Source organism: Phodopus roborovskii, unplaced genomic scaffold (assembly GCF_943737965.1).
Source record: "Phodopus roborovskii unplaced genomic scaffold, PHOROB, whole genome shotgun sequence".
In the NCBI taxonomy this organism is placed as follows: Eukaryota; Metazoa; Chordata; class Mammalia; order Rodentia; family Cricetidae; genus Phodopus; species Phodopus roborovskii.
The window spans coordinates 218,429-236,609 of NW_026126481.1; the positions used below are offsets into that span (position 1 = coordinate 218,429).

Sequence of the window (18,181 nt, forward strand, 5' to 3'; positions counted from 1 at the left end):
TGTATTCTTTTGAAACACTTGAAGCCAACCTCCTTCCTTCTTGGTGTTCTTGTTTGATCTATTTATCTGCACCCCTTGTCTTTCACTACCAAAATTACTCTCATTCCCTATTTTATTTATCACTCTTTACTTCCTGTCTATTCCTCTGTGGAAATTATAATCATGTGCCTGCAGTCTGCAGAGAGTAGAAGAAAGGTTAAGAGAGCCAGAGTGAGAAAAAAGAACTTCAGTGGGCAAACAATGATGGATGAACCAGGCCCAGTGCTACCCAAATGAGCAGCTCAGAGGACGTTGCAAAGCATGTGAAGGAGGTCAAATGCCAGAACCTAAGTAAAACCAGATGTGCAGCTCCTATCAACCAGATGTGCAGCACCTGTCTGCAATCCTAGTACTCCCGGGGAGATGGGAGATAAAGATGAAAGAATCCTCTAGGCAAGGACTGACTACCCCCAGAGTTGTCCTCTGACTCCCACATGCACACCCACATTCACACACAGGAATGTACAAAGATGCCACCCATCTAAATTCTTAAGATTTATATCTGGACACAAGGCAAGTCAAATTTCTACCCTACTGATATCACCCACCCTGTTAGCCAAAGAACAAGCCAACCATGTTTCTGAACTGTGATGACATATTTATAAAAGCATTTTGTGACATTAAAACAAATACTGCACTAAATTACTTACAGCTTTTTCACCTTCGTTTTCTCAAGCTTAGACTTTCCCAGGGCAGTAAACCATGAATGTAAAAATTGTGTTCAGCACAACCTGAAGTTCTGATATTTCTGTGATTTATGTCCCTTTCAAGGTACCCAGAGTTTCTGACTCAAGCCTGTTCTCTGTAATCATTTGTCTACATATTCTTGAAGCCTGTTTCTGAATTCCCTATCCAAAGTCTCAAACAACTTGGCCAAGTTACTTCTCATCACCCATAGTCATGAAGAAAAACAAAGGAAGGAAGTTGGTACTTAGGCCAACTTTGCTTCCTGTCAGCAGGGTTAACAGCAGGAAGTCTTTCATGGTCTGCTGTGGCTACATGCCCAAGCTAGTTTACCAAAGGAAACCTAGCTGGCTTTCAGGGTGGCCAATTGGGAAACAAAGTTTTTCAATAAAGTGGGACTGCTTCCTAGTTATCGAGGCCTAGCAGTGCTAAGGTTAAGTACTTCAATCTTACTTTAAGACTTCCTTTAAGTAATTTAACACTTAATGTGCAAAGTGACAAACTAGTAAGAAAACGTAAGGTGACTCCAGCATACGAGAATGCAAACAGAACAGGAAAAGAGCAGACATCACAGAACTGAGAGAGAGAGCCCTGCCAGTCTGATAGAGCCATAAACCTGGCTGTTGCTCAGAGAAAATCAGAAATGGCAGTGAGCTGTTGTTTTTCCACTGTGTGTGTCATGCCATGTGCTGTGGCATTGCACACTCACTGCTTTGACAGGAAAGGACGTGGAGGGGATGGATGGAAGTCCTTCTGGAGGGTGCAGTTAGGTACACACATTCTCCCATGCCCAGGGCATATACGCTTGTTTTACTTCTTGCAGAAAGCCATTGGGCAGTGCTCACCAAGAGGTTGATGATTTGCTGTTGTAGTCAGTAGTTGTTGATTTCAGGTGATTTCCTCTGCTTGTTGTTTAGCACAGTTCCAGTGGGGTAGGCTGTCTGCAGAGAATGGTGGCAGAAGCATAGAGAACACATTTTCTGTCTCCCTCTTTCTTGTTCAAGGAAAAGAATCACTGAGCTTTCCAGGCACCTGTGTTTTCTTCCTCGTTTGTTTTGAGTTCATTTCAGGCTGGTTCTAACTACATCTAGCAAAGAGGTTTGAACTTACACAAGTGAGATATTTTTCAGGCAGATCACCTAGGATTGAATGGCAGCAGAATCTTCCCAGCCAAATCAATCTGATTTCTTGGCACAGCCAATACTAATGGGTCTGCTATGCTCCAAGATTAGAGTCCACCTCTTCAAATAATCACACTGTATACATAGGTCCACAGTTGTTCCCTTGGTTCTTTGATGACTGGTTCAGAGCAGCATCCTTAAACACTTAGTGGTTGCTGAAGTATCTTTTGTATGAATGGAAACCCAAAGAATGTCTGATAGGTTGGAATGATGAATAAGGAGTTGTTCTAACTAAACTCTGGAGGTCTGTCTTATCTTCGTGGTATGCTGTCTTTATCTTTGTAGTGTGAAATGTATGACTTTTCACATTAGCGCCCTGGAAACAAAATCTGTAACTATCAACTCAGAGACTTAAAACGTGAAACAGTCTGGTCTTCATTAGACATAGACTACAAGCAGTGCCGGGTCCTGATTGGGGAATAGAGACTGCTGGGTATGTAGTGGAGGCAAGGACTTACTGGTGAGATACCACACGGGATGCAATTTTGAAGCATGACCAAAGAGTGTAGTAAAGGTAGTGGACTGTTGTTTGGGTTATGAAACAGTTAGACCTGAGAGGAAGGAAGGTGTTTTTCAAGCAAAACTGTCCTAAGGTGGTGGCACAGAGCAGCTGTTGATGGGAAATAGGAGGGTAGGAGAGAAGGTCAGTGAACAGAAAAGTCAATGCCGTGTGTGCATGGGATGTTAAAGATCTGAAGCCACTCCAGTAAAGAGTGTTAGGAGAAAAGAGGAGCTTCATGGAGACGTTAACATTGGGCTGTGGTGGCACACACTTTTAATCCCAGCACTTGGTTGGGAGGCAGAGACAGGTGCTTCTCTGTGAGTTGTGGTCTACAAAGCAAATTCTTGGACTGTTACACAGAGAAGCCCTGTCTAGAAATGCTGCCCTCCCCCCCCAAAAAAAAAAACAAAAAAAAAAAAAAAACAAGATAGGCTTTTGGCTCACTGACATGTCAGCTTTAAAAGGCAGGATATGTGATTGCTAAATTGAAAGACCAATGTGTTGTAAATTAGACTTTGAAAGGAGGCTGTGACTGAACTAGAATGCGAGAAAATTGTAAAGGAGGTGGTCTGAGTACCAGGACTGCACATATACACCAGAAAGCTGTAGAGTTTTCCAGTTTCTTCCTGTCTCTCCCTGACCTGTCTGTCCCTCCCAAGCCCTTCCTCTCCCCCCTTCCTATCCCCCTGCTTTTCTCCTTCAATACACTGATGTACCACATGTCACAGGGGCCCCATCTCTGCCTAACTTAGACCTTGAGGTAATAGGCAAATGTCTTCTGCCTCTTTGCCTCTGTACACATCCTGGGCAGCAGAATGTGCTGACATGTATACAAAGCTATCATAATATGAAAACTTTTTGGAGTCATTTTCAAGCCTAGAGCACACACCTAATTTAATCTCAAATAGTTGCTTGCAGAGATTTGCAAAGACTAGGAAAATTGTTGAGGAAACAATATGTGTCCAGCTGGATTTGGTGCCCTGTCCTTTCCACCCGTCTTGTCTGATTTGGGTAGCAGAAGGGAGGGGTGGCTAAGGAACCTAATTATTTCTTGTCCTAACTTCTTCACTGATGTAATGTGTCATCTTCTTGGTTTTGTCTGGGTTGGAATTTGGGCATTTTCTGACATTTTTGGAGATATCCATTTTAACAATTGGAGAATTTCAGAAGCATTCTTTGTCTGCCTGTGGTAAGAAAAAGTAGTAAGAGACCTGGGTGGTAACATTGCAGTTCCTAGCAGTTGAGTGTACTACCATATGTCAGGATCTCTTGCTGAGGCCACTTGCTTACTTTAAATATCTGACTGAAAAGGAGCCAACGAAATCTTTCCACCTTCTAGACTTGCACATAGTCATCTACACATGATCCCCAATGCAGGCACACTCTGCTTGTCTGTCTGACCTTGTTCATTTAGAAGGCTGTGATGTTCTTTTCTAATAGAAAGTGTGGGCAACAGAATCACATTCATCTGTCTGCTTCTGGCATCCGGAGGTGACACTGGACCACTTACCCTCATGATTTTCAGGTAGTGCAGGCCATCACTGTATCCTAGAAAGCTCTATCCATCCTCTAGCAGTAGACCTCAGCAGCAAACACCTCACAGTTGACTGTCAGCCCTTGGGAATGAGGGGATCTAGTTTTCTATGTGTTTGTTTCTTCAGCATCCAGTTTTGTATTTACAGGCACGATTCTAGTGCCTATGTGAACTATGTAGTCAATATGATTTATTGAGCTAGTCAAATGGACAGAATATGAGGGAGGCAGTCAGGTGGCTTATGCCACAACCTTGACCTGACTGGCATAGCTAGAGAATGAAGGAAAGACAAAAACCAGATACAGAAAAGCTGGGATCCCGGAATCAGTGATCTGAGCTCTCAGGTGGAGAAGCTGCAATGCCTAGAAGCTCTGTTTAAGATACACAGATAACAGGCTGGTGGGGTTATTGCGAGCAGTTGAACAAGGAGGATGGTTCAGCTTATCTTCCTAGGAACAGTCTTGGGGCCCCAAATATCCAGGAGAAAGCTATGATGGACATTTTCTTCATACACTGTCAACATTCTCCCATAGACCCAATGAAGGCTTTGCTGTCCCTCTGAGTGTCACTTGGTGAAGGCTTTGCCACTGCCAGAGGGATGAGGCACTGAGGAACCTGACATGGCAATGCCCATGTCAACACATGTATTCACTCAGGAATCTACTCTTTTCCTACAGATATGTATCAGATAAATAAAGAGTTAAGGATCTTTTTGTCAACTTGTTTTGTATGTTTTGTTTTGTTTAAAAACAACTCCAGGGCTAGAGAGATGATTCAGTCATTAAAGGCCAAGCTCACAACCAAAAATATAAAAATAATTCTATGTGTATTAGTGAGAGAACAATGAGATAAAAAGGCTAGTGAATGAGTTGTGCAAACCTTTAGTTTAGTGTTGCCTCGACAGAGAAAAGCACCAACTTTTTGAAGGGGAAAAGGAAAATACAGCCTTTGCCTATGGGCAGCAGAGCCATAAAGTGAACTGACATTAGATACCATTGTGTTAGGCCTTCCAGTAACTATCCTGGGACCAGACTCCAGCCTGCAGAAACCCAGCTTCTAAGTGGAGTCTAGGCCCCTGTGGACACGCCCTGGCCTTTTTCTGGATGAGAAGGATGTTTGCACCCAAGCCAAAAAGAAGTCTTTTTGGTGTGCTGCACCAGAGTGGTCCCACGGCACTCCAGTGTTGGGGACAGGCAGGCTGCAATCACAGTGGTTACTTTTGGATCCTTAAAGAATTGCGTGTTCTTCATAGAACCTACCATGTTTGTACCATCCTTGCCCTCAGTACACAATGCAAATAAGGAGGAAATGTGTCTGGTACCCAAAACAAAGGATTTTCTTACTTAGTGCACAAGTTCCGGAGCCCCTGGGAATGATTTTGGAATTTGCGTTTCCCTCATTTTTGCTCTTTGCAGGCTCTCTTTCTGTCAAGCATCAGCGCAAAACCAACTTCACTCTGGATCTTCTCTGCCTCAATCCTATCACACTCTTCCTTCCTGTGTGACCCCACCTCCTATGTGGACAGGAATCCTGCACTTGGTATAGCTAGCTTCTTCAGTTCCAGGCAGGGGCTCTGTCTCAAGCACAAGTGCCTTGTGGGAGAGGGAGTAAGACCTAGAGGCCCAGAGGAGGATGTGGGGTGTGAGCAAGACCACTTGACCTGGGCTTGAAGGATTAGGAGTTGGGTCAAGAAAGTGCAGTCACACCTGTGTGCTGGCAGTGACATATGATCTCTGTATGGAGGAGAGCATTTGTGAAGGGGCTCACAGATGTATGTGTATCAGGCTGTCAAGCTGTGGACACCAGGCCAGGGACTGGTGGGTGTGTTATCCTGTGAGTAGCATTGTGTGTTAGGTGTTAGATTGCATTACAAAGCGGTGCAATTAGAGAGATGACAAGGGGTGAGAACTCTCCTTGTGACTTTGACAGCCATAGGAAGGAGATGTCTGGCCAAATTATCCTGCTGCAGTTACAAACGGTAGTGGGAGGCTTGGCCTCCATCAGGGCCAAGGCCATGAGTAGAGGCCTCCAGCTGAGTACTACAGTGTGGGCTAGGAAAACCTTCCTTTTCCATGTCTCTGTGGTGGCTTCATAAAATCTATAACCCTGCAGTCGAGCATGTGACAGCAAAAGGAAGAAAAGCCAGGCAGACCGTAGCAGGCTCCCCATTCCAGCTTTCAATGTTACATGGGTAGGTTCAGAAGTAGTTAGTAGTTAGGGGATTCACAGTAGAAAAGCTCCTTGAGGCTAGGTGGAGGCCAGTTCATCCAGTTAACGCAGAATACTGTGCCTGGCATAACGAAACCTGTACTGGATCCTCTTGGATCTTCTTGGACGTTTTCTATTAAAAAACCTAAGAGGGCTGTGAGGGTATGCCACACCACAGGCTGCTTTGTCTTCAGAGTGAACAAAAACTCAATATTTTCATCATTGGTCATACATGCCTCATACATTGCTTTTTGTTTTTCTCCTTGAACCTTCCTGCCCTTACAGACTACACAAAGCAAGAGCTACATGCCTCCTGGGACTTGCTGTTCCCTCCAAGGTTGGGTTCCTGAGCAGAATCAATTATTCCTCATGCGCTGTGTTTGTTCTGCCCTGTGAGTGAGGCTTGTGAAAATCTAAGGCAGTGCACTTAGGATTTAGCTGTGCTTCAGAACAGAGAACTTTTCTCCTGGGAATGGGGGAGTATAGGGATTTCCCTTGAGGAGGGAAATCCTAATAAATCCCTTACCCCTTGGGAAAGAGGGGAGGGAGAGAGCTAGCACTGTTAGAATGTTACTGTGGGACACCCGCATTGATAGTGTGTTCCAGTCTTTTGTAAAGGGGAGCCGGGCCAGCACTCCTTCCCCTGCTGCCAACAGGCAGCCTCCCAGTATCCAAGGCCAAATCAGTCACAAGTGGTACCCTTTGTGTGCTTCAGCAAGATGGGTTCCTGAGCAGGCTGTGTGTCAGTGTGGCCTAAGAGCAATAGACCTGAGTAGTTACAGCTCTAGACAGGTCATCTCAGGGGCCCAGTGCTGGGCTCAGAAGAGCTTGTCCTAGCAGCCTTCCCGGAAGCTTGCTATGGGACTCTCTCTCCACAGATCCCACTGGAACCTGGGGACTCAGCTCACACTTGAGGGAGACCCCTGTGCTTCCTTTGTCAGCCCAGGGTCTAGCTGCCTGCCTTCAAGGGATGCAGAGCAGGAAAGACCCAGGACAGACTCTTCCTTAGGGGCCCAGCAGCCCCTTCTGGAGAACTTGGGAGGACAGAAGTGAGTCTTTCTAACAAATGGGCTTGTGCAAATATTCTGGCTTAATTTCTTGAGAAACCATTGGAGTTTCTGTCACCAAAGTAAGTTTCAAAGTATTGCCCTGGGTAAGCACACTTACAAGTGCTGAGGAAGACTATATTTTTTTGCCAGGTAGGGTGGCACACGCCTTTGAATCCAACACTGGTGAAACACAAACAGGTAGATCTTTGTGAGTTGAAGGCAGTACAGTCTACATAGTTCCAGGTCAGCCAGGACTACAGGTGAGAACATTTCTTTAAACAAGGGTAGGTTTTTGTCTCTGGGGTGTTACTTTGTTTTATACATAGTTGTGTAGATGTGCACATAGTGAAACTTGGAGAAAGAGTGCACCAAAGAACAGTGGTGACCCCAGGTGTATATATGTACATGTACATCATTGGGGTAGTCTAGATAATTGCCTAGAGACAATTCAGTAACTTTGATTTAAGTCCATGTACATTGTTGTGGTGGTAATCTAGATATGCCTAGGGACAACTAAGTAAGTAACTTTGATTTGGGTGCTTAAAACATAGTGAAGCTCCAAGTAAATATAGTTTAGAAAATGCAAAGTGAAGCCTGGCATTTTTGTGCTTAATTTGTATTTGATTATGAATGGACATTTTTGGTGGAAATTTATTGCAGTGTGTCACATACAGCTTTGTCATCTAGGCTCTGATTAGTTTCTTTTCAAACCTAAGAAGTTATTTCCGCAGGTATTTTTATTACTAATCTTTTCTGCTTGTCGATCTGAGAGTTGGCTTAATGAAAACAGTCAATCTGTGCTGTGAACGATTTGCTTATAAATCCTGACAAGTCCAACTCAAGCTTTAAGAATCTGAAGCACACAGAAGATGGGTTGGACTTACGGAGCCAGCCAGTGGACCAGTTGTATCATCAGTAATTCACTCTTTATTTTTCTGATTTTCTTTTTCCCCAGAACCGAATGGAAGAGAGCAAAGCACTCTTTAGAACAATTATCACATATCCCTGGTTCCAGAACTCCTCTGTTATTCTGTTCTTAAACAAGAAAGATCTTCTAGAGGAGAAAATTATGTATTCCCACCTAGTCGACTACTTCCCAGAATATGATGGTAAGTGGGCACCTTCTGCCAGCCTCACAGCTGAGAAGGACTTGTGCTGTTAATGCTAGTGCAGTGCCCAGAGCCATGAGCCTATGGGGGTTAGAGGCAACATGGCACAGTACTTGGAGCCCTGAGGCCTGTAGGGACTAGAGGCAGCATGGTGCGGTACCTGGAGCCGTGAGTCTATAGGAGCTACAGGCAGCTTGGCTTCAGTGCCTGGAGCCATAGGCATGATGGGAGGCATGCTAGAATACAAGTTACTGTTCCCTGACTTGCAATGATATAAAACAATTTATCCTTAATGTTAAAAGTTATGGGGAAAGCAACAAAATAACCTGTTCAGAGACTAAACAATTTGGTAGCTTTTTCTGTTAGCCACTGTAATTTCCAGTTTCCCTCCATATTATTTTGTTACCCACTCCTGCCTCTTTCTTGTAAGGAGCTCACCTCTGAAGTCAGTATATTGTATTACTTTCTGTTGTTAACCATGAGCAAGGAACTTAGAGAAGGTATAGTCGTCCGCCTTGATGGGGAGGCATGGCAGCATGATGGCCAGAGGAGGGGAAATGAGAGCTCATCTTTAAACACATACCAAAGCAGAAACAATCAGATGTAAAGCGACACTTAACGTTCAAAGCCCTCCCCCAGTGTCTTACTTCCTACAGCAAGACACATCGCTTAAACTTGCCAATACAGCACTACCAACTGGGGACCAAGTGTCGAAATGTCCCAGTCTATGAAAGACATTCTCATTCAAACCATTACATACACCGAAGTTCAAATCCTAGTCTAGGCCCTCCCTGTTTCTAGGATTATGTTTAGAGAACCTTGATTTTTCTGATCCTTCAGGCCACAGCTATGAGAGCTGCTTTATAGGCTAATAGAAAACAGATGGGTGGCATTAATATTGTACTTGAATACCCTGGCAGTATTTAATCTGGGAAAACTTTACTAGCAAAAGTCCTAGGATTGATGGCCAAGTGAGCTATTGGAGATGGACATCCTACCATTCTTAGTGATGGTGACTGTTGTTTAAGCACGCTTCCTGGAGCATTTAGGGTCTGCAGTCCTCATTTGAACTTGGCCTTGCACTGTTTCCAACATTAAAAAGTAGAGCTCCCAGGTATACTATATAGAACACCACCATCCTGAGGAAAATGTGTTGACTAAATTGGGTCCACATCCAGCCTTCCAGCCCTCCCAAGCAAGGTGGCAGTGTTCTGTAAAACTTAAACCTGCAGTAGACAGACCAAACCAAAGGCTGCCATCTGTTATTACACAAAAATCATTGCAGCTCATACATTTTCCTAGGACTGTGTTCTCCTCACCACATCAGAAGCAAGTGGTGTGGACAGGCATTAAAAGATCTCCAAAGCCTAAAAGTCTTAGTCTCTGGCCCTTTACAGAGCCAACCAAGCCATAGTTCAGATGGTAAAAACTGAGTATCTCCAAGTGCTGCCCATCACTGACTGTTACCTTAAATAAATTTAACTTTTAGTGTCTTCCTCCATTGATAAGGACTGGTGAAGTCTTGGGTAAATGACTTAGCATAATAACCTAACACTGAGTAGGACCACATCCCAAAGTACTTACAGGATGAATGTAATAACTACTACAAAATGACATCATCAACAAAGGAGATCTGTGGCTTCTGCACCATAGTGGTTTTGTCCCTCCAAAAGCTCCCTAAGAGATGTGACTCCTTGGAGATTAAAGATCCCTTTGCCTTCATAGCTTTCTATGAAGTTTTGGGTGCCCTTTTGCTCTGTATGTATTAGGTGCAGTGCTGGCTCAAGGAAGTGAAATGTGGCATGTTCATCAGCTGAAGTTTGCATCTCAAATGCATATATATGATTGGGTATACAGCCAGTTGTTTGGAGACAGGGATTTTTTTTCTCAGAGTACATTTTCCTGTTTGCCTGGCTATTTCAAAAGAACAAAACCTGTCTTAACCCAAACAGGATTTTCTCTTTGCTCTTTCTATGTTCTCACTAACCCAGAAGCAAATGGTAAATGCCTGAAATTGCCTCAGTGTTCCTGAGGGAGGAAATGACTATATATGGTGTACCTGATCCCCCTCAATAGCAGGCCACTCCTGTAAGCACATGGTCTGAGAACAGGAGCAAGAAACACTTGACTCACATATAAACATGAATGCTTGCTCATAAACCAGAAGGAAGGCTCAATTCCTTTACAGAGTTGGTGAGAGCCAGTGGACAGTGGGGAAAAAATGACTATACCTTATACATCAGTGGCTCAATGGACCCCCTGTTTTTCTGCTTGAATACAGACAGATAGCAATGTACAGCCTCCAAGTTGAAGCTCCCGAGCCCAGCTGCTCACCGGCAGCCGTGTGATGGCTGGCCACACTGCACATCCAGGTTTTCTCAAGCAGGTTCTGCCACTTTCTGCAGTATTGTCCTGAGTCCTCATCACTACAAGCAATTTCCTTCCAAGAGGAGATTACTATAAATGTTTTAGAATTTGAAGATGATTTTAACTGTTGACCTTCTGTAATGGATATATAATGTCCAAAGGAAATAAGGCCACAGCTAAGTTAAAAAGGCAATGGCTTTGTTGCTTTCAAGAAAACAAAGTTGTTTCATGAAATCCAAAGCCCTAGGAAGATGAACTAAGACTGAAAAAAACTGTTGAGCATACAATAGTGATGTTGTTTTGGTAATACACTTTAGATATTATCAGTTTCACAGCTACAAATGTCTTCCTTCGAGATCTTAATCAGATGAGTGCTGTCTCTATTTCTCTATGTCTCTTCAGGAAGAGAAATCACTGTTTCCACATGGACTGCAGAATTGTTCCTAGAGACCGGCGTTTTGTGCCTGCTGTGATGGCTATACCTATTCTTTGTAATCCTGTGTGCTGCAATAACATAATTTATGCTTAAAACATAGCACACTGCCAGTGCATTTCAGTGATCTCAAATCTATTTCTGATATTCTATAGATAATAAGCAGAACAAAAAAAAAATGGGGTCTTTTCCTTCCCAAACAGAGTAAGAATAATAGCTGGGGAAATGGCAGCCTTCTCACACCCTGCCTGTCTCTTAGTCTCTCTTTTAAGTGTTTGGTGCTGCTGTGGAACCAGTAAGTTCACAGTACATTGCTAAGGACAGAACCCTGTTTCACATATGTACCATCTAAATAATGACACATTTTATTTTCCATGTTGGCAGCCTTAGTCACCAAAACCTCAAAGTCCCTCGTTAGTACTTGTACAAATGAGAGGACTCTACTTCATAGCTCTTTCTTGCAATTCCTGGCAGTGTGGGATGTAGGTATGAGTCCATATCTATAGTGGAGTTAATTAAGGTTTTCAAGTTATCTGCCTAAGACTCAGACTAAAGTCCTTAGGCCTCAGCAGGGTTCACTTACGTGGAACAAACCCACATTGTCAATCCAGGGAGGTCTTGCCTAGGAGAAAAATGACACTTCCTTTTACTGGTGTAGAATTAACTTGCAGCAGTAAAGAGAAGCAGACACGCAGTGGCACAGTGCTCAGGGTACCTGCACAGCACCTGAAAGGTGATGGTGTCTGATATCAGTTTAGAAGCTTTAAACTCACACTTGCCAGAATCTGTTTAAGTGTTAAACTGCTTGATTGATAAATGATGTGATTGATCCTGTACACAATTAGAAATGGTCCAGGGCATATGACACTGTTAGTTTTTAAATGCAATAAAATGTACAGAACATTTAAATTTTAACTTAAACATATAATAATGACATAGTTTACATTATGAAACTCTGCAGCCATTGCCAATGTATCTACCACTCCAGCTAACACCCTATTGCCTGCGCCGCCCCCCGCCCCAAGCCTGGAATGCTATCCCTTTACTCTACTTTTCTGTCTCTATAGCCTGTAGATAAGTAAAGTCACACAGTATTTGTCTATGTCCAGCATTTTGATTTCAGAATGTATTTTAAAAGTTTATACATGTTATACCATCTTTTGGAACTTACCATTAACCACCTTTGGCTTACTCAACTGACTTCAGTCACTTCTGTTTGCTGTTTGCTAGTGGTACTGTATATTCAATTATGAAATGCCCTCATTTCCATTCATTTGGAGTGTATCCACCTACTACATGAGTTGCTGGGTTATATGGCAATCACTAAACTGTTTTCTGTAGTGGCTGTCCCATTTTGTCTGCATACCAATGTTAGGCAGAGGTGCAGACTTAACCTGTTGCCAAAGGTTATTTTATCCATTTTAAAATAATATCCAGGCTAGTAGATGGGAAGACTACCTCATGATTTCATTTGGTATTCCCTAAGTGAGTATCAAGAGTTAAGCATCCTGTATGCTCATTGGTTGTTACTTCTTTTGCAAAACTATCAGTTCAAGACTTTTGACCAGTTTTAATCAGGTTGTTGACTTTCTTGTTGATATATATGAGATGTAGCTAGGGTGTAGTTTATTTTTTTCTTTTACTGCTTCAGTGCTCTTTTTTTGGGGGGGGGTCAGTTTAACATATGCTAGGGGCATCTTGAAAAACAGAGTCTTAATTATGAAAATGCCTCCATGAGATTGGCCTGTAAGCAAGTTCAAAGGACATGTTTTGATTAATGATTGATATAGAGACCAGAGCACTGGGGATGATACCATCCCAGGCAGGTGGCCCTGAGTTGTGTAGGAAAGCCATGTGTAGGAAAGTTGTGTAGGTAGTGTGGCCCATGCCTTTAATGCCAGCACTTGGGAGGCGGAGGCAGGCAGATTTCTGAGTTCAAGGCCATCCTGGTCTACAGAACAAGTTCCAGGACAGGCTCCAAAGCCACAGAGAACCCTGTCTCAAAGAAAAGAAAGAAAAAGAAAAAGCAGACTGAGCGAGCCATGAGGAATGGGCTAGTAAATAGCATTCCTCCATGACTTCTGCATCAGTTTCTGCCTCCATTCCTGCCTTGTATTCCTGCCCAGACCTTTATTCAGGAGCTGAAATATATCCTTTCCTCCCCAGATTGGTCTTGGTGTTTATCACCACAATAGAAAGCATACAAGGACTGAAGTGTTTCATTTCTGTTGCTTTAATAAAATACCTTAACAAAAAGCAACTTGGGGGAGAAAAGAGTGTGTGGCTTACAAGTCCCTGGTTACAGTCCATCTTTGGAGAACATCAAAGCAGGAGCTCAAGAAGGTAGTCATACTACAGCTATAGGCAAGAACAAAGAGAGTAGATGCGCCCTTGCTTGTCCCATCTAGTTTTCTCTTGTTCAGGACCCTGTGCTGATGTGATCTAGACAGTCCCTCAACTCAGACCCCTTTCAGGAGATACAAGATGTGGCAACTTGACATTCAACACTACCCATCACAAGCTTCTAATTCACCTAAATAGAACTATCAGGGGCAATGGATGAGGCATAAGAAACACTGTATAAGGGTAAGGATGCAATTCAGTGCAGAGTGAACTTAACATGGATCCAGAATACAGATTAGTCTTCATAGAGTGTGACACAGTATGTGCCGATTGAACAAATGAACAAATGTGTAATGGATCGCATAGAAAAACTTTGCTTCTCCTCTCTTGGCAAACAGGACCCCAGAGAGATGCCCAGGCAGCTCGAGAATTCATCCTGAAGATGTTCGTGGACCTGAACCCTGACAGTGACAAAATTATCTACTCCCACTTCACATGCGCCACAGACACCGAGAACATCCGCTTTGTCTTTGCTGCTGTCAAGGACACCATCCTGCAGCTGAACCTGAAGGAGTACAATCTGGTCTAACTGTGCCTCCCAGAAACCGCTCTTCCCTTCCCTGTGGGCCGTTGAAGATAACCAAGAAGGACTGTATTTCTGTGGAAAACAATTTGCATAATACTAATTTATTGCCGTCCTGGACTCCGTGAGCTTGTCCACAGAGCTGTAGTAAATATTATGATTTTATTTAAACTATTCAGAGGAAACAGAATGCTGAAGTACAGTCCCAGCACATTTCCTCTCTCTTGTTTTTTAGGCAAACCTTGCAACTCAGTGTATTTTAAATTTTCAGTCATCCACTCACAATATAAAAACACTCACATCGTTTATGTTCTCTCTCTCTCTCTCTCTCTTCCTCTCTCCCTCTTTCTCTCTTTCTCTCTTTCTCGCCATCCCCCTCATTCCTTTCCTTCTCCCCCATCCCCTTTACTATTGACCAAAATACAGCTGGTTTTTCTTCTTCCTGCTCCATACCTCCCTGCTGATTTTGTTTTCTCCCATATTACAATAGCCTTTACCCTGGTTCCGTTCTTGGTCAAGTTTCTTTCTCGAGTGATGCAGTCAGGATAGTGTCATTCGATTGAAGTCGTCTTATATCAGCTTCATTTAACAGTGGTTCTGCTGAAGGCGTGTATGTATTACTACTATGGTTTTAAATGTATCTCTGGATGCACATCACATCTAGTATTTCTTCCTCAATATATATTGTCTCACTTGGACTAGGACAGTGGGTACCCATTAATGAATAAGAGTCATATATTTTGGGTGCAGACCTTTAGCCATAGCTGTATTGTTCAGAGAATGTCTGGAAGTCAGAGTGCATGGGTACAGGCTGTAAAGGAGTCCTTGCTTCTACAGTCCGTGTGCCATGTCCTTCCTCTCTTCCTTGCTCCCTTTCCTTTCTCTTTAGGTTCTTTGCCCTCTCTGTAAACCACGGATGCCAAATGATATGCCAACAGACACTACATTCCCCAGCAGCTGCTGCCAGAGCCCTGTTGTAGCTTCTTCATTTTCTGTTTGTTTCCAGCTTCCCTTCCCTCCTTCCCCTGTTTGTGTTTGGGCCATAATTTTAAAATAATTTTTGCTATGGGTATGTGTTGCCAAAGCCGGATTTTTATAAGATAAAATAAATTAATTTAAACAGTAAAAGCCAGTGTCTGAAAATGTAAGCATTAAGACAGTACAGTGAAATGACAGAAACACACATTGCCAAACAGTTGCTAACCGAACTGCTTCTCATGGTCCGTTCTTTTCTTTGCCCTTAAGGTCAGCGCCAGTGTCCAGATGAGCAGTATAGAAAACTACTCTTTGTGGTTTGTCATGAGATCTGTTCATAGCTCTTTACTGGCACCAGTGTTATTAGCTCTTCATGTTCTTTCAGTTTGAGTGAGTCTGCCAAGAACACTGGTTGATAGTATTATCCTGTAACCTTTGATTTGAAAGGGGGGGGGGGTAGGGAGTGAGCTTGTTTTACCACATTCGTGTTCTTCTTGAACTGGTTGCTTGAACTTAAGGAAGATTTGTAGATTTATCCAAAAGTCACCACTCAGTGTTCTGTCAAGCATGTATTTATGTAACAATCATACTAGGAGAGATGTCTGGAGTTCTCCATGTGCAATTTGTCAGCAGATGCAAACAGTGCTGAACATGTGTGAGTAAGCCTGTTAAGCAGCCCATGTTGCTATGTGATTGCTCTGAGGCTGCAGGGAAGTTAAGCCACAATACTGGTCTCATAGTGCGTGGCACTAGTCTAAACTTCCATATCAATCACTTTTCTTGAATAACAAAGCGGGGAGAGAGTGAACAGCTTGCTGTATGAACACTGAAATTGCTGACTGGTAATGAAGTGTTCTCATGCTTTACTCTCCCGGCCCCAAACAACATAGCTTACTTTTTTATCCCTTGCTCTAGAAAGCACCTGTAATTTAATTAACAGAATTGCCTGTAGGTATAGTGCAATTATGAATGTTCTGATCATTGTACATACATCTCTCTTGATATTGCAGCATCCATTCTGGCTTTGTAATCATTAATTTTTTGGCAGATTGAATGTGCTGTATTGATATGTATCTATGTAATTGTATTGTATGTCTTGTAGCTAATTCACATTTTGAATAATGTTATTTTATTTACTTTTTTTAAGAGAGGAGAATGTAAATTTGTCAGTTTATTTCTGACTAGGGATATTTTTTTCCATTTAGAAAAGAAGAAAAAAAAATCCTATCTATCGTACAGAGCGGTACTAGCATCGTGCTGTCTAAAATCATTTGCACATTCCTGAGTAGAGGTGTGCTGACCTAAGACCCAAAGGTAATTTCATAGCAAATACACAACATCCGTCGGAGCTTTTATACAAACACGGAGACCAACTTTGTAGACCTTTTGCCATTTGACCTGGGGTTGGAATATGAGCTTTTATACGATTCATATTCTTATTTGGCAAATGCACAGTTTAGCATTACCTCTCTGGTGGCCTTTATTAGAAAGGCAGTTTTAGAAGCTATTGTGATCCACTAAGGAGATGTTTTATCAGCTAGCGACCACTGCTTGCCTGAAAGGGCAACCTTAAATTTGGTGCAGCAAAAAACAAAAAAACAAAAACAAAAAAAAAAAAAAAAAAAACAAAAAAAAAAAAAAAAAAAAAAAGAAAGAAAAAGATAGAAAAAGTAACATTTGATGGCCTACAGTGTATAGAGAAAACCTCATCACAGGATCGTAAGTGTTAACAGTCCTAGGGGACCATGCTATTCTATTTAACAGAGCCGTGGTAGATGTAGTTGAGCTCAGAGCTGCTGAGCAAAGCAGGGAAAGGTCGCTGCCGCTGCGTTGTCTTTGTGAATTGGGGATGGAACTTGCTATGCAGATTTGAAGTTTGTGGCTTCACTGCTCATCCTGGGGTGCATGACAGGATCCCTTCTCTCGAGAAAGGAAAACATTGATCACCCTAGCCGCAGTGATGCCTAGACACCCAATTGTATCCACACTAGTCAATGAAGCTAAAAATAATTTCTGTTGTTGTTTCTTGTTTGGGGTTTTATTGAAGGGGTGAGGGGTGGGAAGGGCTTCTCAGTTTTGTACAAAAGCAAAGTTTACTCATGCTCTCTCTTCTGTTGTGATTGCAAGCGCTCTAAGCTGTGCCACTGACTCTTGGTGATGCTCTGGACAGTGGAGGCTTGTGCTGAGTTTTATGGTGACTTGGGCACGTCTTATTCAGAAGCAAAACACAGAACACAGAAACCTTTCCTCACCAGACCAAGGCAAGCAGCCATCTCATGAGTCACTCAGCACATCACAGTGTGCCGTTTACAGATGATGTCACCCACAGAGAATTCCTATTTGTAAATTGGAGGGTTATATTATGCCTTACAGAGCTTAATTCAGAAGTCTGTGCCTCATATCTGAAATAAAGGGAAAAAAACAGGCCCACGCAAAAGTCATTAAGTCCCATAGAACCTGTTGGGTTTCCTTAGGAAGAGCTCTGTTGAATGTCCTGAGTAGCTGGCAAATTCTTCTTAGGAGCCTGCACATGTCGTTTACTGGCAGGTGGCATCCACAGGCGACATGTAAAGAACACCTGGAACATGGGGGCTTGGGGGTTTTGTTTTTGTTTTGTTTAATTTAGATTACATTAGCAGGCCTAATAGTTTTAAAAGGTAATTCAGCCAAAGGGCAATTTACTTTTTTGTACTTCAGACTTCTATTGATTGTCAAGTTGTACGAATTGTAACTTAAAAATTTATACTGCCACATGATTGTAAATTTTAGTTGTCTTAAGTAGGAATTGGTGAAAAGCTGTTTATGCTGGATTTGGGTCAAAATGACTTGATTATTTGCAAAAAATAAAAATAATATAATGGGAAGAAAGGGCTGCATAATAAGATACTGCAAGACTCAGATCTTGGTTGGAAATTCCTCAGATCCCTTCAGATGAACCCCGATGCCCCTTTGTTTTCAGTTTCTCAAGAGAACGAATGAAGTGAACTATAGCAGAATGTTAACCCATATAAAAATAAAGTGTACCCAAATATCGTAATGTATATTGCTGCTCTTCTTAAAATTACATAAGGGTTTCAAGCCACTCAAGTGGTAATTAACAGCATCTCAGTTGATAACACAAATAAGATGTGCTTGGGTGTACATTAATACTTTTGTGGTTAGAAACAGGAAAGT

At 42.6% G+C, this 18,181-nt stretch overlaps 1 protein-coding gene across 1 annotated transcript in view; it reads left to right on the forward strand.

Moving 5' to 3' along the window:
* Positions 1 to 15,160, forward strand: part of LOC127229038 (guanine nucleotide-binding protein G(q) subunit alpha) — a 137,779-nt gene extending 122,619 nt beyond the window's left edge. The window contains exons 5-6 of the mRNA XM_051194056.1: positions 8,153 to 8,306; positions 13,848 to 15,160. Of these exons, the coding sequence (XP_051050013.1) occupies positions 8,153 to 8,306; positions 13,848 to 14,038 (345 nt within the window). The 3' untranslated portion in view covers positions 14,039 to 15,160. The remainder of the gene's footprint in view (positions 1 to 8,152; positions 8,307 to 13,847) is intronic.
* The last annotated feature ends 3,021 nt before the right edge of the window (positions 15,161 to 18,181 follow it).